The sequence below is a fragment of the Rhinolophus ferrumequinum genome, chromosome 17 (genome assembly GCF_004115265.2).
Source record: "Rhinolophus ferrumequinum isolate MPI-CBG mRhiFer1 chromosome 17, mRhiFer1_v1.p, whole genome shotgun sequence".
Classification (NCBI taxonomy): Eukaryota; Metazoa; Chordata; class Mammalia; order Chiroptera; family Rhinolophidae; genus Rhinolophus; species Rhinolophus ferrumequinum.
Genome location: NC_046300.1, coordinates 4,758,682 through 4,784,595, shown reverse-complemented (window position 1 = coordinate 4,784,595; position 25,914 = coordinate 4,758,682). Strand labels below are relative to the sequence as shown.

At 52.2% G+C, this 25,914-nt stretch overlaps 1 protein-coding gene across 5 annotated transcripts in view; it reads right to left on the bottom strand.

Annotated features, from left to right (window-relative positions):
- The window catches only part of ITPR1 (inositol 1,4,5-trisphosphate receptor type 1), a 295,697-nt gene that overhangs the window by 59,158 nt on the left and 210,625 nt on the right, over positions 1–25,914 (bottom strand). For all 5 annotated transcript variants that reach the window (XM_033132948.1, XM_033132953.1, XM_033132950.1 and 2 more), the window contains 4 exons: positions 9,737–9,917; positions 8,006–8,259; positions 1,992–2,192; positions 367–477 (listed from right to left, as the gene is read on the bottom strand). In XM_033132948.1, coding sequence (XP_032988839.1) covers positions 367–477; positions 1,992–2,192; positions 8,006–8,259; positions 9,737–9,917 — 747 coding nt within the window. The remainder of the gene's footprint in view (positions 1–366; positions 478–1,991; positions 2,193–8,005; positions 8,260–9,736; positions 9,918–25,914) is intronic.

Genomic DNA, 25,914 nt, shown 5'->3' with positions numbered 1-25,914 from the left:
TTCCTCAATGGAAAACGCTCACACAGGGAGTGGTCGCCCCTCTGTTTCCTGGCCAGGCCTTTCGGAATCAAGGCTTTGAGGGCTTGCCTGCGGCTCGAATGGGCCTGTCAGCTGGGAGCAATGACTTCTCACTCTCTGTGACCCGAGACGTGACGAGCTGCTCTCCCGTCACAAAACCCTTACTTGGAAGCGAAAGACTGAAGTTCTGCATTTTAGTCAGAACTTGCAACGTGGACCATTCATTTAGTTGAAAAGATCTGCCTTTAATATTTAGTTTCACAACAATGGCCAGGTCACAGGCTGAGGCAGAACGCAAAAGTGACTGTTTCCAAATGCTACTGTGTTTGGCTGTCAGGGCCTACTTGCCTTCAGCTCCAAGACCAGGTCCATCCTCTTCCTTCCCAAAGGATTGATGTCATTGAGGATCAGGGCTGTGATGATGTCAATGCCATTGGACTCGTGGGTGGCGATGCAGTTCTGAGACGACACACACGCGCGCGCACACACACACACACACACACGCTGGTCATAAATCAGACGTCAACGCCAACAGGCTGAACTGCTATTTCAACACAATGCTCGCCACTCCCAGTAATGTCTCTAGGGGAGAGCTGCAAATTTTCCGTGAGAAAGTGGTAAAAATAAAAGACAGATGAAAATCTCTAGTTTCAGAATTAACAGTAAACAGTAGGAAAGTCCCCACACACTGGAACTGATAAATTGGTCGTGTCTAATCCAGACAGTGCAGGGGAGTCGGCTTTTGTTCTTAAGGGAAAATATGGTGTGTGACTGATTCTGGGCTCTGGGCCCCGTTTTCCCCTTTCATGGTGTGTTCCATTCTCTGTACATCACTCAGTGTTCATACTGCGTGCTTTTACTTAAGGCTTACGCTTGGAAAGCAAGTTTCCTGTTCAATTCACACATAAAAATTAATCATCTCCACCCAGGTAAGATCCCCGTTTGCGGCAGACCTCAGTCCAATGTTCCTTTTAACAGGAACATTGCTTGGCAGAAAAGCAAACTTGAGGTTATAAGGAAATACACTCAGATGTGAGATAAAGCCTTTTCCCACAAGACTATTGTAATTTGTTGGTTCCTATTCATTAAATCGGACTACACCCTCTGTCTCATCAGGGAACTGGGAGAAGAAAGCAGACTTAACCAAATGCTAGCCTCATATTCAGTCAACTAAGACCAGGTTTTCAACATACAGTGACTTGTCCCTCTTGGAAGCCGTTCTGCTCCTCTGAGGGGAGGTTCTGGCCTTGTTCTCCAGTAACTGACCACATCCTACCTTCCCTGGCCACTGGGTTTAGAACTGGCCATTTAAGACAGCGGCCTACCCCTTGCAGCCAGCATAGAGCTGTAATTTGCGTAAAAATCATACTCATCCTTGCACTACCACAAAAACTCATAAAACCTGGGAGAAGCAATGACTCTACTCAAGAAACTATTGGGTTCCACTCTCAAACTACACTTCCCGAGAGGCCAAGGTCAAAACTAACGGGTCCTTCTCTTCTCTGCATGTCTGAGGTGCCAAAATCTGAACCATACATTTTCTCACATGACTTTCAAGCTGTCTTACATATAGCAAGGTTTCTCTCTAGCTGGGTTTAAACTTCCTTGTGTGAAGTAGCCACGTTTTGAGTCTTCCCTAGCATTTAAGATAGAACTCAGTCTTCTGGTCTTAATTTAACTCCAACTTGAATATCTATCCCTGGTCAAGTTCAAGTTAGACATTCAAACTAAACCAAGCCGAGCCAAGTGAGGACAAACCAACATCCGTGACTAGGTCAAGTTCTGAAGCATAAAAAGCCCCAGAGCTCCTTCCTGACTGTTGGGGAAATGGCCTCCAGTTCTACTGACCACCTAGGCTGCCAGGCTGGTGTGATGTGACTTCTGAACTAGGAAGTTCCCTGGGAACAACATTTCCGAAATGACAACCTTCCTTCTTAACCCCCTCCCCCATTCCAAAATAAAAATGGGATTACCTGGTTCTCATGGCAAGGGCCTTGACAGTATTCGGTCAGACTTTCCAGGGTTTGGTTGATGAGGGCAACATTCTTTTCATTGATGTAGAGTCCGAGAAGACCAAGGCCTCCAGTTGTGCTTCCACAAATACAGTCCAGAAACTGCAGGGTCTCACATACCAAATTGTAGTTGGTCTTGTTATTTTGGCAACGCAGGAAGTTCTGCAATCAGGCAGTCCCCAGGTTGGAGAAGGAAAGGCAGAGAGAAGAGGGAAAAGGTCAGCACCCTGCCATTTTGATAGTATCTAATGGGTTGGTGTCCTGGATGGATCAACAACTACGCAGAGAGGAACAGCACTGGGTAGAACGGAAGGGCCAGCCCCCAGGGTGGTCACCACAGACGTGGTCTGTGGTCACGGCCAGACACCGGGCGGGCCCTCGAGGGTGCTTTGATCCGGGATGCGGTGGAGGAGGGCTCTTCTTTGACAACCCACGTCAGACTCCATTTCAAGCTCCCATTTCTCTGTCTCCCCCTCCAGCCCAGCCGTCCTCCCACCAGTGTTAAGCTCAGAGGCAGCTGACATTCCCAAGGGCAGTGGTTATGCCGGAACGATGATGGTGTGGTCTGAATGCTGGATCTCAGAGCCTAGGACTGGGATGGTTCACCACAAAATAAGGTGTTAGGCTGGCGCCAGGCTGGAGAACCTGGGTTACCTTGCGTGGCCATTTCCATTGTTAAAGGAAAAGGCACGAGGGAGTACGTGTGTGGGCTTGTGTGCACGTTCCCGGGGAATGTACATGTTATCCAGGTAAATGAGTAAAGTTAACAAGTGACACGGAGCTGGTACTTCTTCAACAAAATCAAGCCAGCCACATCCAACCACCTTAAAGAGCAGAGTCCATTTTGAGAAAGAGGAGATTTTTGTCAGAGACTCCATTAATCTCTTCTTAAAAAGAAGCACAAATTAACTACAAATATTCTTTTGTGCATAGTTACAAAAGTTACACGTGTTTACTGTAGAAAATTGGTTCCACAAAAGCTAGAATCCAACGATCAAACGAAGGCGACCTTCGACCTGGCAATTACACTTCTATGAACTATTGACTACTTGTCACCAAGCATGTGCTGGGTGATCACCGCAGCACTGTCTGCAGCAGCGAAGGGCTGGAAACCACCTAACTGCCCATCAGTCGGGGAGGAGTTACATACACTGCAGTGTATCAACATCACTTCATATCGTAAATTAGAGACACTGAGGCAGGTCCCTCTGTGCCAATATGGAAAGATCTCTAGGACATACTGTTAAGTTACAGAAACGAAAAGGCCAAGGTGAATATGTATTCAATGCTCCCATCCAAATACCTAGAAAAAGGATAGAAGGCTACAGTCCACACCAACAACAGCTCTTCTGGGTAGGGGGGTAGGAATGGGAAGAGGGGCAGTTCTTCTTAACTAAATACTTACCTTCGTTTGAACATTTATAGTGACAACATATTTGTGTACTCCTTATATAATTGAAACATTTATAAACGCACAGATTAGAAGCTGGCAAACAAGTCTAACGTCCGACTCATCATCAAACTACCCCCCCCACCCCGAATTAACCTCAGTCCCTTATGCTCCAGCCTTCCCAACTAGTCTCAAAATTGAACCTCATTCAGATCTGGGCGGGAGGTGCAGGAAGGACAGACGATTTGGGACCATGTGGGCTTTTGGAAGGTGACTATTTTTCAAAGGGCCACAGGAAGCCAGAGGAGAGTTTCGCAGCCGTTCCTTGCTCCAGCTCCTCAGGGAAGATGCCACCTTTGAGGGTCTGGCTGAGCCCTCCCCACGCAGCATGGGGTCGGGGAGCATTCAGGAAGAAGGCAGGAGAGGGCGTGACTACCCAAGGCTGAAATTCACAGCGGCTCTCAAGGCTGACTCGCCTCTCAGACTCCTGTCACCGCTCCCTCCATGCCCCTCTCTGCCCAGTGACGTCACCACTCCCTCCATGCTCCTCTCTGCCCAGTGACGTCACCGCTCCCTCCATGCTCCTCTCTGCCCAGTGATGTCACCGCTCCCTCCATGCCCCTCTCTGCCCAGTGACGTCACCGCTGTCACCATGCCCCTCTCTGCCTAGCACCAAAGAACTGCTTCCTGTCTTCCAGCATGCTCCATTCTCTTGCCTCCAGGGCTTCAGCCATGCTGTTCCCTCTGTCACTCTCTCCCTAGCTCCATCCCGATTAACTCCTCTTCCTTCTAGAGGGGTCTCCAGTCACTTCCTTCAGGAAGCCCTCCCTGACCCAGTGAGACCAGAGCATGGCACACACCTCTCTCAGCCGTGCTCACACTTCATCGTGTGCTTACAGAGACATTCTGTTGGCTCTGCCCAGGACCATGCTGACAGGTGCCCAGCAGCTGGCACGGAGCTCGTGTGGACCAGATGCGTCATGAACATGACTGAAATCACCTGAATTAAACTGAATGGATGGAGGAAAGGGGACTTGGGGAGTCACCAAGGTGACATGCTCCAAACCCCATGAAGGCCAGTCGGCTGCCAACATGAAGGCTTCTCCCATCCCCACGGCTCTGCAGAATGTCTAGCCAGAGCCCCTTTTGCCTAACTCAGCTCCACTTCCTCTTGTCCTCTACAAAGCAGAGGCACGCGACTCGCTAGGAGGCCCCTAGGAACACCTTCTCTGCTCAGGGAACAGAGTTCCCCTCAGCACACCACCTCCCGGCCCGGTCTGGGCTACCGAATCCTGTTCATTCTAAGGTCTCCCTTGGAGGGCAGGGACCGAGTCGAGACGGGTGGATTAAGGAAATGAAAGACTTTAAGTCTGTGCTTATACAGACTTCAGTGGAGAGACCAGGACCTGCATTCTCTAACCCAGGTGAGAGCAAAGCCATCTCGGGAAGGTTCAAAAGCACCTGCCAAATGGTTCTAGGTCAGTCCTTCCCATCGAGTCTCTCACTACTGTGAACGAAGCTCGCTTAAGGCAGCCACTGCCCACTTGGCCAAGTGAAACTCGGTGGCTTTATCTGTACTGACCAGTACCAACCGGAAGGTAAGGCTAGAAATATGACAAAAACCGTGGGCAACTTCCAAAGGCCAGTTCCATCTTTCTCGGAGCTTATCTGCATTTCTTCACACCAGGGAGCGGATCACTCTCTCCTGGTGAGAATGTTTTCTCCTCTCTCGACCCACAAGGAGACCCTGACCCAGAGAAACACCATGTGTCCGGAACACCACCCACAGGGCGGCACTCAGAGCTGCGGAGCCCGCTTAAAACCATCATTTTGAAAAAGGATTCCCACTGACAATTTCCTCAGTCCCTCTGTGTCTGGCTGAGTGGGCATCTTTAAAGAGGATTCTAACTGTGGTCCGTGGGCTGCCCACCAGCCCAGATCACTGGTGTTCCAGCTGGGCCCTGCAGAACCCTGGGGGATCCCTGGGACGCCCCCATCTCCCTGGGGAAGGAGGAAAGGAAGGTTCCAGGATCGCGTACTTTCTCCTCTGAGGGCAGCCTTGCTTTACTTGTCCATTTCTGCAGGAGATGTTCAACATGACAAAGTTTGAAACCACTGACTCGGGCCATCCTTACAGTACCTTCAAAGGTCCAACTGCTGAGTCTCTGAAAAACCGTATTCAAATATGCGACATACACCCCCGGCCCCTCAACTCCACTGTTTCCCAGGGAGCAGTGGCTCGGATGGTGGAGTTTTGGAAGGACCCATTCAAAGGTGCTTCTGCCCATGGGACATTAGGTCAAAGGAAAGTTCTGCGAAGAGACAAGGTACACACGTCAAACTGGGACGACGTCCCCATAGGAAATGGCGAGCTGGGCCCCTGTAAGCGCTCCTCAGTGGAAAGGGGTCAAGTAGGGAGGTGGGCAGAGCAGGTCCAGGAAACCAGAACCGAGCCGGGGAACAGAAACAGCCATGTGACGTTCACGGAGGGCTTCTCCTCGGCAGCTCTCAGCTCCACTGAGAAGCCCTCCCGGGCCCAGCACACAGGGTTGGTTCTGCTCTGAACCCACCTAATCCGACGACATCACTGTGTCACTTGTCACACTGCCCTGCGATCTGCAGCTGCCCATGGTTCCTGCCCTAGACCCTCAGCTCTGTGAGGGGGGGTGAGATCTCTGTCACCAGGCCTGGGCCCAGGGCAGGTGCACACGCACAGGCAGGGTCTCAGCGTACTGTCCCTTTGTGGCCACGGTTGGTGAGACCCGTGCACTGCTCCAGGGGGACAGTCCAGGGCACTAACCGTAAGCTCAGCCTAGAAACAGCGCAGGAAGCAGGGTGGTCCTGCCCCCCACAAAGCGGGTAGGACAGCCTGGCTTTCAGGGTGTCATCACACTCCCATGGCCTGTCTCCTCCTGACTGACAGTGCAGACATGGACGGTGGAGGGGACACAGCTGGCCTTCAGAGAGACACCAGCCAGTGAGACTGTAAACAAACCCTGGACCTTTGGGTCATGGGTGCTTTGCCCTCCCTGATTGAGCTCAGCAGTCCCAGGTAAGTGGATCTAGGGCCGAAGGTTCCAAGTCTAAAGGAGGAAAGTTTGAACAACAGGCAAGGAAAGAAAACTGACAGCCAAGATCCCAACTCAGATGTCACCAGGCGTCAGGCAGATGTCAGCAGAGGCAGCGATGTGGCAGCAAAGAGTAGAAAACACCGGCCCCATGTGGCCAACAGCGGGGTTTTGTGGAATCCCTTCCTTTTTATATATGGGCTGGATTTGTTGGTCAGTGACCTTGGGCCACTTTTTTGAAGCACCGACTCCTGAGACCAATTTGATTACAAACGAAAACCAGTGTGGCAGGTATGAGCTCTGCAGACTACACCCAGTTCCATCGCACTGCTCTGCTTACTGTTCAACAACACAATTTCTGACTCATCTTCTCCAGGCGTAGATTCTGCGGCAGCACTGAACGTTCTGGCCAGTCCATGTGTGAAAGGCCATCAAGCCACCCAGGGGCTTAAGTCAGCAACGCAAACATTTAAAGGCTGTGCGTTCACCCTGCCACGTTTGGACCCGAGTCATTCCCTTTTCATACCATCATTATTCAAATAAACTAAACCGCACTACTGACTTGTTTATTTTAGGAGGAAATAGTCGATCTCAAGAGGAGTTGTTCAGAGGCCTTTTCTCGTTCATCCTCATCCTTTCTAAGCAGACTGGGCTTCCCCCCCAGGTCAAGCACAGCAGGCACTGGCCAATACCTGCTTCTCCTCCACAACCTGTGCCCTGTCAGCGGAAAGAAACAGAACTCTGAGTCCACCTATGGCCTTTCCTAAGTAGCCTTTGCTGGAGGGTGGACACTGGCACAGGAGAAGACGGTGGCTGACAGCACATTCTCTACCACCAGGCTGCCCGGCTTCAAGTCCAGTTTTGCACTCCCTGCTGTGTCCCCCAAACCTCAGTTCCTTCATCTATAAAACAAGTGTAACAACACAGGCAACTCTTAGCATCCAGGAGATTCTAAGTGCTCCTTGGCCACTGTCATTTGAACAACAACAACAAAATGAACGAAAGATTTCTGGAACAATCAATTCAACAAATATTTTAGAGTACCTATTTGTATAAAATTCTAGAAGGCCACTTTGTTCATTCACCCAACAAATATTTAGTTAAAACTTTCTAAGTACCAGATTTTGTAAGTCGAGTGTATCACCGATCCACCATGCACCCACCCATGCACCCACCCACCCACCCACCCACCATCCATCCACCCACCTACCCATCCATCCAAGTTCTACCTGTGCATCTATATGCCAAACAGCGGCGTGTTAGCAGACACACACACACACACGCACACACACACACACACACTCAAGTACACATGGAGAGGGCACCTACACTAGTGAGCGACACATACGGTCCCTGTCCCTGTGGAGACGTGGGGCGACACAGATGGAGAACCTGCCATGAGCCAGACATTGCGGACCATCCCGGGTCCTCAACTCCAGGAAGCTGGCCGCAGTGGGAGGAGCTGAAATGCGGAGGGGACCGTGGCGGCCTGGGGCCCGTGACTGACTGTCCCTCACCTGCAGGTCCCGGTTGTGGTTCTCGCACAGAAGCTGCAGGAAGCGGAGGATGGGCTGCATGATGGTGATGACCGCGCTCACCTCCAGGTCATCCTTCGTCTTGTCGGCCGCGGCCTGCGAGCCCTCCCCCGACTGGTAGTGGTCGTCGGGGTCGGCCTCCCTCCTCAGGGTGCTGAAGGCTTTCCTGGTGGCAGCAGAGGCCTCCAGGAGCTGATCCCGGGTCTCTTCCGTTATCTGCGTTGAGGGCTCTTTGGCTGGAATGCAAACAGGAGACCATCAGTGCCATGGAACGTTCCTGAGAGCTATTCGCCACACCAAGGGCGACCTCCAGAAACATAAGCTCTTGTGTGTGGCAGGGATCCTCACGGTTGTCCGTTCAACAGATGGACGCATGGACAGCAGGACAGCTCCCAGAAGTCACCCTCTTCTCTCAGGCCTTAGGCAGGACTCACACTGAGCCAGGCCCTGCCAGCCTGGTTGTGGCTCTGACACCTCATCTGTGCTTTGGAGGAAAAGCCCTAGAATAGGCTCTGTCAACCTCACAAATCAATGGCTCTGGGACTCGGCTTCCTCATCCGTCAAATGGGAGCGCACTGGTGAATTCCACCCAGAGAAGGTTCCTGAGAGTGCCACCATAATGTTAACCATGACAGTAATGACTGTTCCTCGAGCGACAACTCATCGAGCCCTTCAGGAGGTGCCAAGGTAATGTGAGGAGACAGTGGACGCACTACCACATCTAATCCTCAGCCAGGTAACTGGGCGTTGTCAGGAGTGTCAGACCAGCAGCCAGACTGCCTGGGTCCAAATCCAGGCTCTAGTGCGCATTAGCTGCATGTCTTTAACCAGGGCAACTTAATTACTAGCTCTGTGCTCAGTTTCCTCATCTGTAAAATGGAGACGACAGTTTACAGGGTTAATTTACCTTCTAAGTGAAGCAACACATGTAAAAGACTTTGAACAGTGAGTGCCTGGTTCCTAGGGAGTGCTTAGAAAACATTAGCCATTCTTTTTCTTCTCTTTCTCCCCATTCTAGACCAGTGATTATCAACTAGAGGTGATTTTGCCCTCAACCCCTTCCAGGGGACAATTAGCAATATTTAGAAACATTTTTGGTTGGGGGTGGGGGTGGGCTCCTGGCATCTTAAATATCCTTCAATTCATAGTTCAGCCTCTACAGCCATGAATTCTCCAGACGTCAGATGTGCTGTGGCCGAGAAACCCAATCTAGCCTTAAAAAACGAGTGGTTCACTAACCTGCTCAAGGTCATTGGACTTAACACTGGTGGGTCTCAAGTATTACTTCTCTTCAACTGAGATGATGCATAAAAAACTTCATAAACTTTCACATATTTTAGAAAATAAGGGAGAATTAGCTGACAAATGATGCACACCCAGTTCTAAAGCGCGTATCTTCCTCAACTTTCTCTAACATTTAATGGAAAATTACAGCAAAGGATTAGTAATGGATTTCCTGCCAATAAAACCTGGAGTCTGACCAAGGAGAATGCATACGAATTTATTAAACAAGAAGAACCTCCAAAGCAGCAGGAATTCAGCTCATGTTACGTAGGAAGAATTATATCATAAATAAGATTGGTTTTCTTCTGAAAGCCCCAGTCAGAATACAGTTTGCAGTCTAGAAGTAATGAAAACATGAAAGGAGAGCCAGAGACTCCTCTAGGCCCACACACCAGATGATGGAAGAGCTGCTTGCCAGGGGGCACTTACCTTTTTTCCGAGATGGGGCATCCCTGTCTGTCTCATCGTCTTTCTTTTTATTTCCCAAGTCACTGGTATTCACTGTCACCGTCGCCTTGATTTCTTGCTGGGCCACCTTCATTCTGTCATAGAAGACCTTGAAGAATTTCTCCGACTTCTTATCTTCTGTCAACCGGCAGAAAAAGGAGTGCTGCCAAGGGAAACCCACAGATTGTCAACACTGTGACAGACCAGTGACTGAATCCCACTCACGACACCAAAACCTCAGGGAGATCAGAGCCAGCCACAAAACCTCACAAATGGTCTGAGTTTGGACTGAAGTCAAACACCACTGTATGCACTACTGTTCTTTGGATTCTCTGGCGTGAGGTTTTCTCCAGAGCCTTTAAAGCAAACTGCCACAGGCTGTCTTTGCTGGAGCAGTCATACAGGCCTGGAGGGCATGCGGCGGCATGTGGGCAGATTTCAGCCAGCTAGGAGCAGCCCCCTGCACACACCCAAAACAACTCCATTAACAATGGAAACGAAATGTATTTTTGGTGAGTATCTCAGGGCCAGTCATTTGTTTAATGACTTCTGTGAACCCCATCCATGTGCTACCTGTCTCTATAGGGGCTCCCTACCAGGTTAGGATGACACGGCCACAAGTGAGACTAAAACGTGTGAGTAAAAAGTGCCCAGAAGCTACAAAGACGATTATATTATAGAAGTTCAGAGCTGGCAAGCTGGGCACTGAGCCAAAATCTTCATGGAAAAGGTGAATTTCAAATCAGGAATCGAAGGACAGGTAAGGATGTTTAGGACCCACTGCAAACAATGGTATAATGTTGATATAAAAATACAACATGGTGTGTCAACTTCACGTATGAGTGTTCGCTTTTCACCCCTTTGCAAACACCACACTGTTGTGAATTATTTACATAAAAATACAATACAGTCATTTCCAGAGGGATAAAACAACCTCCAAACAATACATTTGCTTCTCCCAGTTGGATCACGCTGCCAATTTCATATTCCTTCACCCATCAAGAAAGATGGCACTTTCCTATACAAGGTGGCCCTCGGCTGCCAATCCCAGAAGAAACGAAAATCGGAGCAGCCTCGTGAAGCCCCCAAATTCCTCCCTCTCTCACCAGCACATACACCAAACGCCTCATTCAGCAGCACCCCCACCCTGGAAAGACACCACGTTTCCTTCTGCCATGCAACTTCAGGCACCTTGACCCTTCTTTTCGCCATGGGCCTATATGCCACCTTGACAGACACCTGTCCCTTTGACCACAACGCACTTTCCTGTGCCCTCTCTTCTCCCTCCTGCTGTTCTTCTTTACCGCTGGCTGTTTCCAATCACAACACAGGATTGCCTGCTACAAACCACACTGCCTATCATCCAGCTGCTTACCCTGGCGGATGTCACCGACAGGGCCGGGGTAGGGACGCCTCTTAGGAAGTCAGGGCAAGGAAAGAGACTGAGGGCCCCGGGCTCCTTGTAGGTTTATGCAGTGGCCAGTATATTTATTTTGCATTATCTACAGCAGTGCTCAGTCAGTCAAGGATCTGAAGCAGCTTTATAAACAGAATGCTTTGTCAATGAAATAACAAAGTGGACAACAGGGTCCAGGGACATGAGGACAGTGAAGCACAACCAGACACGGTGGTGGCTGCAAGGAGGGAGACACATCTCGGGCCAGCCTCGGGCTCGGCTCCGACGTGCCTGGCTGCCACGATGAAACGAGAGGCATAGTCCACTGTGCCTCTTGCTGTTTCAGAAGCAGAAACAGCAGCAGGAAACAAGGAAAAGTCTTCTTAATGGAGGGTGAGCAGGGCAGGCTTTCTAGTCCGACCACCTGGGTTCTCATCCCAGTTCTCTCACCACTGGCTCTGTGACCCCAGCAGTTACGCCGCGTCCCTGAACCCATGTGGAAGGGCTGCCATGGGGCAGCCCACACAAGCTGCTCAGCCCTGTGCTCCTTTTGTTTTTCTACTGCCATCATGTTAGTATCACGTGAAGATCCCACAGTGAAGGTGTCCCCATGAGCAGCTCGGGTGGGGTTGCCAAGTGGTCAGAACTCTGTCTCCAGAGTCACAAGGACCTGGCTTTCAGCTCCATTGCTCACTAGCTCGTGTCACCTTCGAAAGTGACAGTGCCTCTGAAACCCCAATTTCCTCCTCTGCAAAATGGGAGGATTCTGGGTGGTTCTGAAGTGCCAACGGGACGGTCCCAGCACCACGCTCAGTGGCCGATGCTTCCTGACCCAGCGGCCCGGCACCCGGAGCAAATCCTTCCTCAGGGGCGTGACCTCACAAAGCCTGTGCAAGTGCTACTTGGCATCACACCTTTGGAGGGTCCACTCCCGTGATGCCCACCCTGAGGCCCACCGCACCTCAATGAATATACTCTCGCCAGCACACCTGGGTGAGAACGGGCAAGGAGGTGGCACAGTAGAGGGGACAGGCCCCCCGACCAGGAACCTACTGAAGATACTCAGGAAGGAAAGTCTAGTCTCAGGAAGGGGAGCAGGGATGCCTTGGACAAGGGAAGATGTGGAAAGGACGGCAGTGTGGGGGACTAAGAGACCCCTCCTACGGAGGCAGCATGGCCACGGGGAGAAACGGCGGGGGTGGGCTGAGGAGCAGGGCCCACAGGGGCTCCTGGAGGCCGTCACTGGCCCCTGTGCTGCCCAGCGTGGTGGGGACTGGGCGAGACCAGGGCCCTCACACAGCTCGCAGACCTGGTCACTCAACCTCTTTCTGTCATCAAGTGTGCAGAGGGCTTGGGAGGGGGAGGGGCGCCCTCCTCAGGACCGTCTCCCAGAACAGGGTGACGCCACCCCCAGCCTTCAGGCTCGACAGGGTGACGCCACCCCCAGCCTTCAGGCTCGTGCGTGCGTGGAGCAGGGCCTTACCTGCTCCCACCCCAAACCAAGAGCCACAGTCAGAGACTGTTTTACTTTTCACTCCGAGGTTTTCGCTCCATCCACCTGGCAGGTTTGAGGTGACCCTTCAAAATAAATCTGGCCTAGGTGACCTTAGTTGGAGAGAGAAGCCAAAACAGTGATCGCCCCTGGGGGGTATGAGTGGGAAGTGACTGGAATGGTAACCAGACAGCTCCCTGCAACGAAGGACGTCTCCATTAGGGTGGTGGTCACACAGGTGCGTAGACAGAACCACGACGCCCCGTCTCTCACGTCCTGTTCCCTGGAACTTGGAAATATGTTACCTGGCGAAGGGGAATTAAAGTTGCAGATGGATCTGTGATCCCTAATCAGCGGACCTTAACATAGGAGCTGATCCTGGATTATTCCAAGGGACCAAGGAAACCACAAGGTCCTTATAAGTGGATACGGGGATCGGGGAGGAGGTGGAGTGACAGGACTCTACTTGCCACTGCTGTATTTGAAGATGGGGGAAGGGCCGCCAGCCCAGGGCTGCTGGGCGGCCTCCAGACCAGAAATCAAGGGCATGGACTCCCCTGGGGCCTCGGGAGCAATGCAGCCCGACCCACGTCTTCACTGTAGCCCAGTTCAGAGTCAGGTTGAACTTGCCAGGTAGAAAGGGTGGTGGTTTTAAGCCACTGAGTTTGTAGTCATTTGTTAGAGCAGCCATAGAAAAATGGATACAACAGGAATAAACATTTGTCAAATCAGATCAAACTGCGCCTGCCATTGTCTGTAAATTACATAACAATCAAAAGGGACAGAGGCAAAGATTCTGCTTTGTTTTCAGAAAGCCAGAGGGCCTGGACAAGGGGCCACCTCCCCTCGCAGAGGGAACTGGGGCTGCCGCCCGCATGGCCGACCTTTTTGCACCCTCCACGTGTCTCCAAATCACATTTGATTCCCAGGCCCCATTCACATAAGCTGTCTCATCAGCATCTCAGGAGACTGCCAAGACAGATAGCATCATGAATAAATCCAGCACATACAGATGAGAGAGATGAGTGAGGCGAGCCCAGGTGACTCGTGGCAGAGCCACGACCAGCCCTCCCACCCCCTTCCCCGGGCTCTTTCTACCATCCCACCTTTCCAAGAGACACACGGAAGACCCGCCCCAGTGGCAGCCAGGGAATTCGAAGGAAAGGCAGGCTGGTTTGGGGGCAGACACAGAGTGCAAGTCCCAACACGTGTGTGCTTGGGCTGCCTGCAAGGAAGGGGGTCGGGGGTCGGCGCAGGGGAGGAAGTGCAGCTGGCAGTGGCCATCTCTGTGGCCGTTCTGGAGGGCAGCAGGGGGAAGGAACAAGGCATGGCGGTTGTAAGCCAAACTTAAAAACAAAATAAAACAAAAAGAGTAAGAATACAGATCGCAGAATGCCAGAGCCAGAAGCACTCGACTCCATCAGTTTCCAAATGTTTTCCCAGCAGGAAAACCCCGCTCTCCTCCTTTCTCCCCAAACACCATCCTCGATAAAGACACCGTCTATAGGAGAAATACAGACAGAACCGCTCAGTTTGAAACAGGGTGGGGAGAACCCTCCCTCTCGCCCCTGGGACACCCCCCCCACCCTCCTTCTCCGGTCTCTATGTTCCACACAACTTCATTAGGAAACTAGTTTAGTCCAGCCCTCCGCACTATACAGAGGGGAAACTGAGGCCCACGAGGGGAAAGGCCACGAGGACCCTCCTCCCTGACTGCCCAAAGCAGTCCCCTTGACCACACTGGGTTGTGGTTGGAACACAGCCTCAGTTTACATTCTTGCCCTCGGATCATTGTCAAGTGGACACCATTTGCCCTCCTCTGGCTGCTTGGGCCGGACAAGGGCTAAGGAACTGAGGTCTTAAATTAAAATAATGAAACCACCCTTTCAGATCTGTCTTGAACATCATCCAACGTTGCTTAAGGAGCCGGCAGCCACCCACTATGTCCAGTCAATTTCTTGCAAAGAAACAGAGTATGGTTTATGAGAAGTCCGCCCAGCTTCTGAAAGAAGAGGCGTTTGCAGTTAGGGACCAGCAGTGGCAGCCCCTTTACAGACAACAGGGGGGCAGTGGGCAGAAGGGGGTGGGTGGGCCTTCCTTTCTCAGGGGAAGAGGTCTGAGTCCCAGTTACACTGCGCAGGCAAGGGGTCCGGGACACCCAGGCCCCCCCTGCACTGCACACACACCAGGGAAGGTAAGCAGATGAGCCCCGTATCCAAAAGCCATCTTCCCACAGTTCAGAGATGCGGGGGGCGGGGAAGATGGTCTCTGTACCCCGGACGCAGAGCCAGCCAGCCTGCACCTGCAACGACAAGAGGCCATCCTGACCCGAGGAGCCCTCTGTGGGCGTCTTGGCTAAAGGAGGGGGCGATGGCAGGAAGCTGAGGTGGATGTGATCCAGGACAGAGCCTGGCGGGAGTGTGGGTGGCCTGGGAGGAGCAGTCCAAGGAGAGCCGAGACAGCGTCGAGAACTTTCCACCCCCTGGAAGCCTACGCACTGGGCCTTGAGAGCATCCAGAGAACGAGCTTTTCCGCTTCACTGCCTTGGATGACGTGACCCTGAACAACACAGCCCGTGACATTCAGTCTGGACGCTCACTGACTGCTGCAAAATGAATTGAGTTCTCAGGCAAAGCCCAGGAATGTGAAAAATGTGAGTGCTGCACGGTGAGCCAGCACTTGAGCTCCAGGGGCTGGTGGAGATTCTTCCCGGGAGCCTGACTTTTCTGTCATCACTCTTGGCCTCGGGCACACGGGGACCTCAGCCTGGGCCTTGGGGCTCTGCAGGTGACAGGGTGACGGCAGTGGCTACCAAGGTGTGGGGTCTACTTTCTGGGCTCTCTTCCTACACCTGTGGTTAACCAAGAGTGTGCCACTTCCTGGGGACCCTCACCCTGTAAATCAGACGACAGTGAAGGGTAATTGAACACTTCCTATTTGCCAGGCACTGCCTACATGCTTTATACACATGATCTCATTTAATCCTATGACCACTCTGGGAGGTAGGTGCTCTCGGTAGTCCCATTCTACAGATGAAGAAACTGAGGCTCCTAGAGGGAAAACACCTTGCCAAGTCATTCTGCTAGGGAGTGGCGGTGGTGCCACAGGACTCCACCCCACCTGTCTGACGCCTCAGCCCATGCTCTCAACCATTGCTTTGTCACACACCTGTCACCGAGCAAGAGTTTGTCAAACTCTCACAGCCCCGTTTGGCTTCCTCTAATCCCCCCTCCACAGTAGCGGGTGGCTGTGGTGGGTACACATGTGAATGCCTCAACCTCCCCACGATGCCTGCTAGATGCACTTGTTAATATGGGTTCCCAAACAAGCCCTTTCTGCTCATTGCAGACTTGCCAGGGCTGGGGTTATATATTGTCGACAAAGCCACTGCCACACAGGGACCGTTGTGACTCTTCAGTCCTTTTCTCAGAAATCAGTGACAACAATCAAAAGCCAAAGGTCACGAACCATGAACTCTAAGCGGTCAAATGCACATGATTAGGCACGGCAGCCGAGATAACCGCAAGTCTGCGAACCTCACTTTTCGCCCTGGTGGCTCACTAGCCGGCCACCTGACCTTGGGCGGTGCAGGTAGCTGTACTTGTGCCCTGGGCTCCTTGCCTGACAAACGAGACTCCTACCCACCTGCCTCGTCTGCACCACATGGAAGCTGGGGGCCCATCAAGGTTGCAGGAAACGCTGTGCGAAAATCCCTGTGATTACACGGGACCCCATTCTGACGCAGGGTGGTGGTGTTCTCGCTCAACACCCCTTTCAAAGGACAGGCACAGGACTGACACAGGCAGCCTAACTCACTGCTGGGTGTTACACGATGACCAACGACGGGTGTCCAAAAGCAGCCCACGATGAACAATTCCAGCTGATACCAGTAGGTTGAGATGGCCTCTGAATTCACAGCAAAAACACACAGGAGAGCAATTCCCAATAACCATCACAATGAGGGAAGTTAAAAAAGAAATCCAGCTGGAATTTCCTAGTTACAGAAGCCATTCAGGTTGCTTCAGACACAGAGATAAATAATTGTGCCTCTACTTCTCAACGATGAATAGACCCAGAGGCAGAATGTGGGTGTGGGTCGCACCCTCCTGGACAGCCCCAAATCTTGCAACATGAACTGTTTTTCCAGTATTTTTAACCATTCTTGACTTTAGGAAAAGTACGATGTATGAAACGGGCCTAATAACTAACAAAAAGGCAGTGGATAATTTATACTCCCTTGGTATAAAGTATCACTCACTCTAAGAAGACATTTTTGGTTAGATGGGTTTGAATCAGTAAACATCTGGAGTTCTCAGCCCACCAACTTCTCTGAGGACGATTCCAGCTTTAACAAGTTCAGAAATAATATAACCTTCACAGCAGAAAAGAAGCAAGTCTGGGTTGGAGAGGCATCCCCATTTCGACCTCCTCTTCCTGAGAGAAGGTCCTCCCTGCAGAGCCGTCTCCTGAGGCACTAACACTGCTTTGCCCGCTCTGCATGCCAGGGCTGGGCGGAGAGCCTCTCTGGCTCATCGCTGACCCCTAGTGCCTGAGAGAAGGGTGGAGGACGGGAGACCGTCACTCAAATTAATCTGGCCACTGGGCTCCAGGGATGGCCCCAGTCAAAGCAGTGGGTCTTTACCATGCGGTGCCTGGTGAATTAATTCCATTTTCCGCAAGCAGCAAAATCCAACCTGTCAGATGAGAACCACTCCTCCCGAGACGGGAAGCTTAACACGCTTCCCCTTCTGTCTCCCAGTGCCCACGAATGAGCACGGGCACGGAAAGTCCGCCCGAGCGCCCGAGGTGGGAAGCATCTGATCTGCCCCAGCCCGGATGACAAAGCTAAAAGTTTCTCACGTTCCTCAACAACATCTCAACCAACAAAATCTACTTCCTAAAACAGAATTCTTTTAAAGGTGTCGTCTTACAAAGTCCCTGTATGTGAGGGTGAACTGCCAGCCGTCACACGCCCAGCAATACGTAACAGGAAGACCAAACAGATTTTGGGGAGGCAGGTCAGGTGTCATCCCAGAGAACCCTGGGCCTCTGACTGAGGGGCAAGACGTCAAGGAGACTCCAAATGTTCTCCGGGTTCGATTCTCACATGTGCTTACAGATGCCAAAGGCCTACATCTTGTGAGGGTCCCTGGCAGGGGTCTGTCTTTTCCAGCTAAAGACAGGACAACTACCTCCAGAGAAGAACAAAGGTGAGCGGTGGGGGGTGGAACAGGTGCACCCGACATCTGCCTGAGGGCGGGGGACGGGGGTGGGGCCGTCCCTGGGAATCCTGCTCAAGTGCAAGGAGGGGTTCTGGTTGCTCCTGAGCATGAGGTTTATAGGAAAGGAAGACAGGACACGGGACCGTGGTGGGATGCAGGAAGGACTTTGCTGAAGTCCTCGGGGAGGCTTTGGACTCTCAGCCCGTGGACATCTGCTCAACCTGAGACGGTGAAATGCACTTCACATGCGTGTGTACAGCTGCCAGAGACACGTCAGCCTCTGAGGGCCGATTCTCTGATTCAATGCAATGTTATTTCCCGGTGATCTGGGTGACACTCTCAGGTCCCATGTCACCTCACCCACAGACGTGCCATGGCATCCGTGACAGGGAGGCCATGGAGACCTCCGTAAGCATACGACCTGTATCATGAGACCTGAGAAGGATGCAGGAGGTGCCAGGGAATGACCCTCAGCACTGGACGGCCCAGGGGGTAGAGCCCTCAACACGGGAGGTGGGTCCCCTGCCCAGGGCCTGGCAGGGCCTCGGCTGTGCCTTCCCGCTTCACCAGGGCCTTCCAGAAACAGGGCTGACACAGGAAGTGAAAGGCTAAGAACTCTGATCATTGGTCTTATTTCTGCTCTTTGTGCCTGAGGGCCTATTAACCAACACTGACTGACGTTTCCTGCCCTAAAAGCGCCAAGGTTCCTCAGGGCATCCAACTCGAGCTTCATGTCAATGTCGACTATTCCTTTGCCACTTTCTGTGTTTGTGCAGAGTGATAGGGGCTCAGGGACAGGACTCTCCGTCCTCCATCCTTAGCAAGGTGGGAACCGATGGACAGGGTGATGGTGCAACTGGGCGGGTTTGGCTGTGAGCAGGTCACTGATGAACCTGCCGCCTCGGCTTCCTCATCTGGCATGGGGAAGGAGGACGACACACGCGCTCGAGCGGCCTCAGGATGGAGGTGACACAGGCACAGAGCCTGCCACTTTCCCTTCCCTGTTCTCAACGAACTGAACTGTGACAAATCCACTCGACCATAAAATGCAAAGAAACGTAAGTATCTCTGGCCTGTCGGGGGCAAGGACACTGCCTGACAAACAGCAAAACGTGAACCAAAGCAAGTGCCTTCCCGATGTGGGCCAGTCACCCTCAGTCCTCTGCTCCGCCCAACCAGCATTCAGGTCGCAGCCCACGTGGACCCAAAGGATGCGTCCCCGGACTTCCATTTCTCCCAACCCTGCAGGCCCATTTCCCCGGGTTCTGGCCCGTCAGGTGGCTTCCATCTGGCTGCAGAGAACATCCTGGGGACCTGACAGGAAGACGTGCAGATGGCCGAGTGGCTGGATGGCGGGATGGAATTACACAGCACCCATCTGTGTAAGTGTTGTTCAGTATATTACGGCCTTGGCATCCACCACGGGACCCAAGCAGGTTACGGCCCGAGCCAAGCTGCTGCCCTTTAGAAGCACTGACTCGGGGTTGGCAGGGCCCGTGGAGATCAGCTAATCCAGCCTCCCACCTGGTGACAAGCGTCTTACCTGGGTCCAGCAGTCACCTCACACCCTCAATCCCCAGCCCCCGTTACTGCGCTCTGACCACACGGCCTCCTCCACCCCTGCAGTGCCCACACAGCCCTTCCGCCCGGACACCCTCCACAGGGCTGGTCCTCCTCTCTGCTGGGTCTCAGCTTAAACGGCACCTCCCTAGAGAAGCCTCCCCGACCTCCCTAAGTGGGTTCCTCCTGACACTCCGCACCCCTCCTCACGCTCCCCCCAATGTACTTCTTTAATTGTGAACTGGTTCAGGACCCATCTCCCCCAGTGGACTGTAGGCTCCTAGACGGCCGGGCCCATATGGATCACACCCTTGACTGTATCACGGCCAATTCATCTGGTGCCTGGCACCCAGCAGATGCTCAAAAACTATTTGCTATCTGGATGAATGCACAATAGTCCTGAAGGAATTCCAAAGAACTCTATTCGAGTGGAGCTTTGCATCTACGGCAACTGAAGTTTCACTCAATAACCAACGGTCCCTGTCTGTGAAAGCCAGGCCTGCCAAATGGGGAAGTGCAGCTGCCAAACACCAGTGAAGGTGGCAGGCCTGGCCTTCTCACCTCCCAGAGGCTTACAGGTTTGTGCACCTGTGATGGGCGCAGGCCTGCTGGGGATCCTTCATCCGTCCAGTTACCTGCTGCTGACCCTCTGGCCTCGCTGACATTTGCATTATTAACTGTGGAGCAGGGAGGACAAGTGTCCCAGACCAGGCTCTCTCTGCTGCCCTGGTGACGACAAGCTCTGGCTGACAGTCTGTGGACCTGCGTTGCAAGGAGGCTAATAAAACGCAATTCTCAAACACTGTGGTGACTGCAGCTGAAACACATCCTCCTCCAACAGCAACATAATCTGTTTTAAAGTCCTGAATTCAAAGGGAAACCAGTGGCTTGAAGACGTCAGATGGTTTATAGGACTATCCCCTTCGGCGTCTGGGACATCTTGATGAAAAGTGTAAAACCCAGACATAGGAAACGGGTGGAAACATCAAGAGAGCCTCTGACACTTTCAAAACGGAACTCAGAGGACCTCAGGAAATGTAAGTGGGCATAGACGTGTGTGTGAAGAGGAGGGTCACGGCAGAAGTGCCAAAGCCAGCTGCCACGCAATGAGAGGTTCTCAGAGGCTGGGGCTCCCGGCTTGGGTACGAGGTGCCTTTGATGCCCCCACAGCCAGACTCACTGCTGAAGTTTCTAATGAGAACACAGTCCCACCCGTGAAGCTAAGTCACTGGAAGAGTTCCGACGGGAAAAGTCCCTCCCGCTACTCAGAGGGGAAAAAAAATGACCTTCTTGGTCTGGAATCTGGGGGCATTTTATGCAGATGCCCTAACAGCAGTTAAGAAGGGGAAGTCAGCTCCCTTTGATTATTCCAACAGCTACTGCTATGAAGAATTGCACAACTCTTGGGGTGGGTTTGGGGACTTCTGTTTTTTTAAAGCCTGTCCTCACGGGAACCACGTTTGCTTTTCTAAGAACATTTCATGAGAACCTCCCTACTCACACAGTTTAAATGCCTCTGCTTGGGTGAGAATGTGGTTGACACCACCAGACCAGCTCGCAGGGCTCTGCGGCCACCAGCACAACAGCCAGGGTACAGGTGGGCCATCCTAGGGCTGCCACCCACCGCCTGGTTCTGAGAAAGGGGTTCGCTGCCCAGCTGAGAACTGGATGGGGCAGCCACCTCGGTTATTTTAAACCCAAGCTGAGTAATGTCAACCTACGGCCTTCAGGTGACAGAAGTTGCACAAGCTCCAGGACTTCTGATTGGGGGACAAACACATTCTCGTTTGCATGTGCGTCTAGTTCCTCGTGTGCAAGACGAGGCAGCAGCCATCACCTGCCCGGGCGTGAGCACCACGGAGGAAGCGTGGGGACACAGACAGTGCTTCCCCCCGGGACATGGCCACTGTGTGCCCCCCTGGCAGTGGGTCCACTCGGTTAGGGGTGAGCAATGATGGAGAGTCAGCTACTACTGGGTGAGAGTAAAGACCACTAGAACTGCTGGTGGGGAAAAACACACACACACACACACACAAAAGAACCATGGGAGAAGGGGAGGGTGGGGAAAAATCCACCTTAGCCCAAACTCTTTGAATGTCCTGATGCCACACAATGGGACGCTTTTAGTGGGGAAGGAAAAATGCGCTGTTTCCGGTGACAGGTCCAAGAACCTTGAGTAGGTGTGAGAAACAAGGATGCTTATAGATTAAAAAAAAAAAAGAAGGTGGAAAGGAAGGAGTCAGGGAAGGGGGAGCGAGCTCTGCGAGCGGCTCCATGGTGACGAGTACGTCCACCTCTCGGCCGCCCACCCACAGCCAGACCCTGCTGACGCACTTGAGAACAAGCTGCTTTCTACCAGCTCAGGAAGGGGAGCAAACCCAGAGAGCTCATTAAATCCCTTCTCAGCGGCTCTCGGCTCTCGTCTGCCTGCAGATAGTGAGCAAGGAGGCTATAAATAGAAGTTATATAACATCCCTTTGTTGATTCCTGTGCTTACCAAAAAAATGCAGCATGACCTTGTTTTTATCTTCGGCTGACTGGCGGAGGGCTTTAATCTGGTTGGGGATCTTCTTAAAGTTTAAACGGCAGGATATCGATTTCCAAGTGAAGGGTACTCGGGGCGTTCGTCCAAGTTCGTGACCCTGGGGGTCCAGTCCTCCTCAGGTAGAAAAAAGGATCCATTCTCCCGCTAGAAACAGCATCTTAAGGAACCTTGTGGTTTCCTCTTAGACATTTTGGGATGAGCCCAGGATTAACACGAACCCCCAAGAACAAGAACCATTAGAATTGGCTCCTTGGGTTTTCTAAAGGAGGTTGCAGGACTTAACAGATATACTTAAAGCCAACACATGGGTTCTAAATACCTCCAGCATAATCAGTGTTTTTTTTTTTTTTTTTTTTTTTTTGGAGCAGGACTTTATTGGGGAACAGTGTGTACTTCCAGGACTTTTTTCCAAGTCAAGTTGCTGTTCTTTCAATCTTAGTTGTGGAGGGTGCCGTTCAGCTTCAAATTGTTGTCCTTTCAGTCTTAGTTGTAGGGGGCGCAGCCCACCATCCCTTGCGGGAGTCGAACCAGCAACCTTGTGGTTGAGAGGATGCACTCCAACCATCTGAGCCATCCGGGAGGCAGCTCAGCTCAAGGTGCCGTGTTCAATCTTAGTTGCAGGGGGCAGAGCCCACCATCCCTTGCGGGACTCGAGGAGATGAACCGGCAACCTTGTGGCTGAGAGCCCACCGGCCCATTTGGGAATCGAACCGGCAGCCTTCGGAGTTAGGAGCACGGAGCTCCAACCGCCTGAGCCACTGGGCCAGCCCTGTCTTTTTCTTTCTTAACAAGCCAAGACAGTAAGAGTCTGTGGGTTGCAAAAGCCTCCTCCTCAGAGATGCCGACGAGACCTAAGCGAGTAGCAGAGGGAGACACACACACAGGCGCCCTAACACCCAGCCCACCCTTGGCAGACCCCGTGCCAGCCCGGGCTTCTGAGCAGAACCTGGTTTTGGTGTCTTCACTTGAAGGTCGCTGCAAACGAGTGTGTGCTTATGGGGTTTGCTGCTGAGCCCCACTGCTCTGCCATCTTGCCTAACCTGTTGATGCCACAAAACTCTTTGAGAAACTGTTACCATGGGAACTTTCCCTCTCCGGCATCTTTCAAGAAACGTTACAGGTGCTGGAGAATTCAATGCCATTGGTCTCAGTAAGCTTTCTTTTTTTTTTTTGCATCTCAGAACATGTGGCTTCAACGGAGAGGACTTTCAAAGCTCTGATGCAAGTGTTTCCAATGCAAACATCTTCTGGGAACAGGGGTTAATCCCACAGGACATTGCGGGGGGAGGGTTGTGCTGTGGTGGCCTGAGAGTACCTGCAGGCCCCAGTCAGCATTCCAATTCTATCCACAGTGGTTTGAATAATCATAGCAACTGAACCAGACCCTCCGGGGTCTGGAACAGCTCAGAGGGTGACCCCAGCAAGAGACACTGTGACTGTCATCTCCACTGTGGGACTTCCTTTCTCATCAGAACAGGTGGGTGGTCAACAACTCAATAATGCATAAATCCATGCGGGACAAGTGTCCATGTCTGCTGCTGAACCCCCGTCCCTGGCCGGTCACTGAAGTGCACTGGCCATCTGTCAACGAAGCCCCAGGATCCTATTCCCCCCACAACTGCCTTCTAAATTCCTGACAGGAAAACCGGCTCTACCTTCTACAGTCTGAAGAGTGCAGATCCCATAGGAGCGAATACATGGCCCGAAGCAGCAGTGTTGCCAGGTAACGAGTGTGGAAATATACTCAGAAAACTGTCTGTGACAATATACAACCTCCGATCTGCAGCTGATAACCGAGGGAGTGTTAAAACACCGTGTTCTCTTAACACCCAGGCTTTGGGTGTGAAAATAAAATTAAACAGGATACTTCCTCTTGTAAACACAAGGCAGGCATACAGAGCACACGCGCACCCACTAATTGGAGATAGTAGAGGAGTTTGCAACAGCCATTTGCAACGCACCCTAGCTTTTACTACCCCCCCCCCACCCGCTCCCAACACAAATTCCAGAAAACTCAGAGAAATATAACAGAGCAGGAGCCTTTCTTATTCAGGGACAAGTTCACCTCTGACCAGAGAAAGCTCCTCGTAGGAAGGTCATTGGTGGAAGTGAAAGAAAAACTCATCCATTATATAAACAACGGGCTTCCACTGTGTAGTTGGTACGTCTACTTGTAAAATGCCCTGGATCACTCAGCAGGTCCAGGAACCAGCGCTTCGTCCCCCCACCCAGCAACAAGACAGACAGTGCCCGCCAGCACGCCCAGGGCCACAGTGGAGATGGCCCTGACCAGCCCCGACCCTGCCCACGCAGAAAGGCTGTCCTGCGTGGCAGAAAGCTGGGAGATTCTGGAGGGAGACAGACCCAGGTTCAAATGTGAGCTCTGCAAACCGGGTGACTGGGTCTTCTGAGACTCAGTTTTCTCATCTGTAATCGGGGCTACCCCATCTAGCTGAGATAAAAGACATCACAGCATCGTGCCTACCCTCGAAAGGGCATGTTATCAAGGCAAGAAGTCCCCTCTTTTTCCTTCTCCAAACATGACTATTCTTCAACCCAAGATGCAGATGTGGGGAGAATCCAGTGCACTGCGCTCCAAGAAGGATGTATGTTCCTGTAGATGCAAGCACGAGACAAAACCGTTGGTAATGTGACTAAACATGAGCGCCCTAATTCAGCGAACTGCCCTCTGTCTCCAGAGAGGAAGTTGTCCCAGGGAGTTTCCTTCTCACTCATTCCACAGACCTGGGGGCCTGTTTCACTGGAAGTCAAACAGCATGTATGGCATGTACCATTTTTATTCGGCAAATGAGATGCCCAGCCTCTAAGGAGAAGTCTTTCACGGCTTCCTCCTCTGTCATTCACAGGCCGAACCTACAACCAAAGCAAAGACCAGCCACACAAGTGGTGGTGGGACGTGCCCAGAAGGCCGAGCACCCTCCATGAGGTGCCCGCCAACAGAAAGAACCACCAAAAACAAAGCCAAGAACTCTAATTTGCCCAACAAATAGAAGCAAGGTCCTGCAGGGGTAGGCGGCCCATTGCCTCAGTCCCCGGGGAGGGGCTGTGGGCCGTGTCTGTGCCAGAGAAACTGGTGGAGCCTTTCCATCCAGGAAGGCAGCTCTACAGAGAGGCTGGAACTCAGGCTGTAGCAGGAAACAAACCCGGACGCAACGACTGCTAGCTCTGTGACCCTGAGAAGTAACCTGACGTCTCGAACCCCCTATTTCCCTCTGAGCCAAAGGGGTCCTGGCAGTATCTGCCCACACCATAGGATCACCAGGAAGAGTAAGAGAGATCAAGCAGAGGGAGCACCGAGCCCAGCGCCTGGCCCACGGGCACACAGGCTCTGGTACTATCACTACTGTCCCTGGGTACCAGCAAGGAGAACAGACGACGGAAAAGACCCACTGAGCATCCAGGACGTTTCTCCAAATCGACGGTAGGTATTTCCCCTGGGTTTACACAAACTTCCTACACGTAAAGAAGGTGTCCCTTTTAACTTGTAACAACCATTGACAACACATTTTCACATTTCACATTGTCATGTTTATGTTCAGAAAAGGATTGAGAAGTCTAAAGGAACAGGGTGGCCACAGAGGGTCGGGACTTCAGTTCAGCTGGTGGACACTTACTGACCACCCACCACGTCCAGGTGCTGGGGAGGGAGAGAGGCCTGACCCTGGGAGGAAGTACTGGAGGGCAGAAGAAGACGTGCCACCAAAAAGTCACCCTGAGACACTGCTGTGTGCTGTGCTCCGTGTTGAGTGGGGCGCTTTCCACGTATTACCTTATTTAGTTCCCAGAATAACCGTCCAGAGTAGGACTCTCCACATGGATTCATACATGCTGGTTGAGTTCCCTTCCTCTAACACATGCAGCGACTTCTCTAGGAACTCGGGGTGAACACCGACTTGGTCTCTGTCCCTTGGGATCTGACGATGA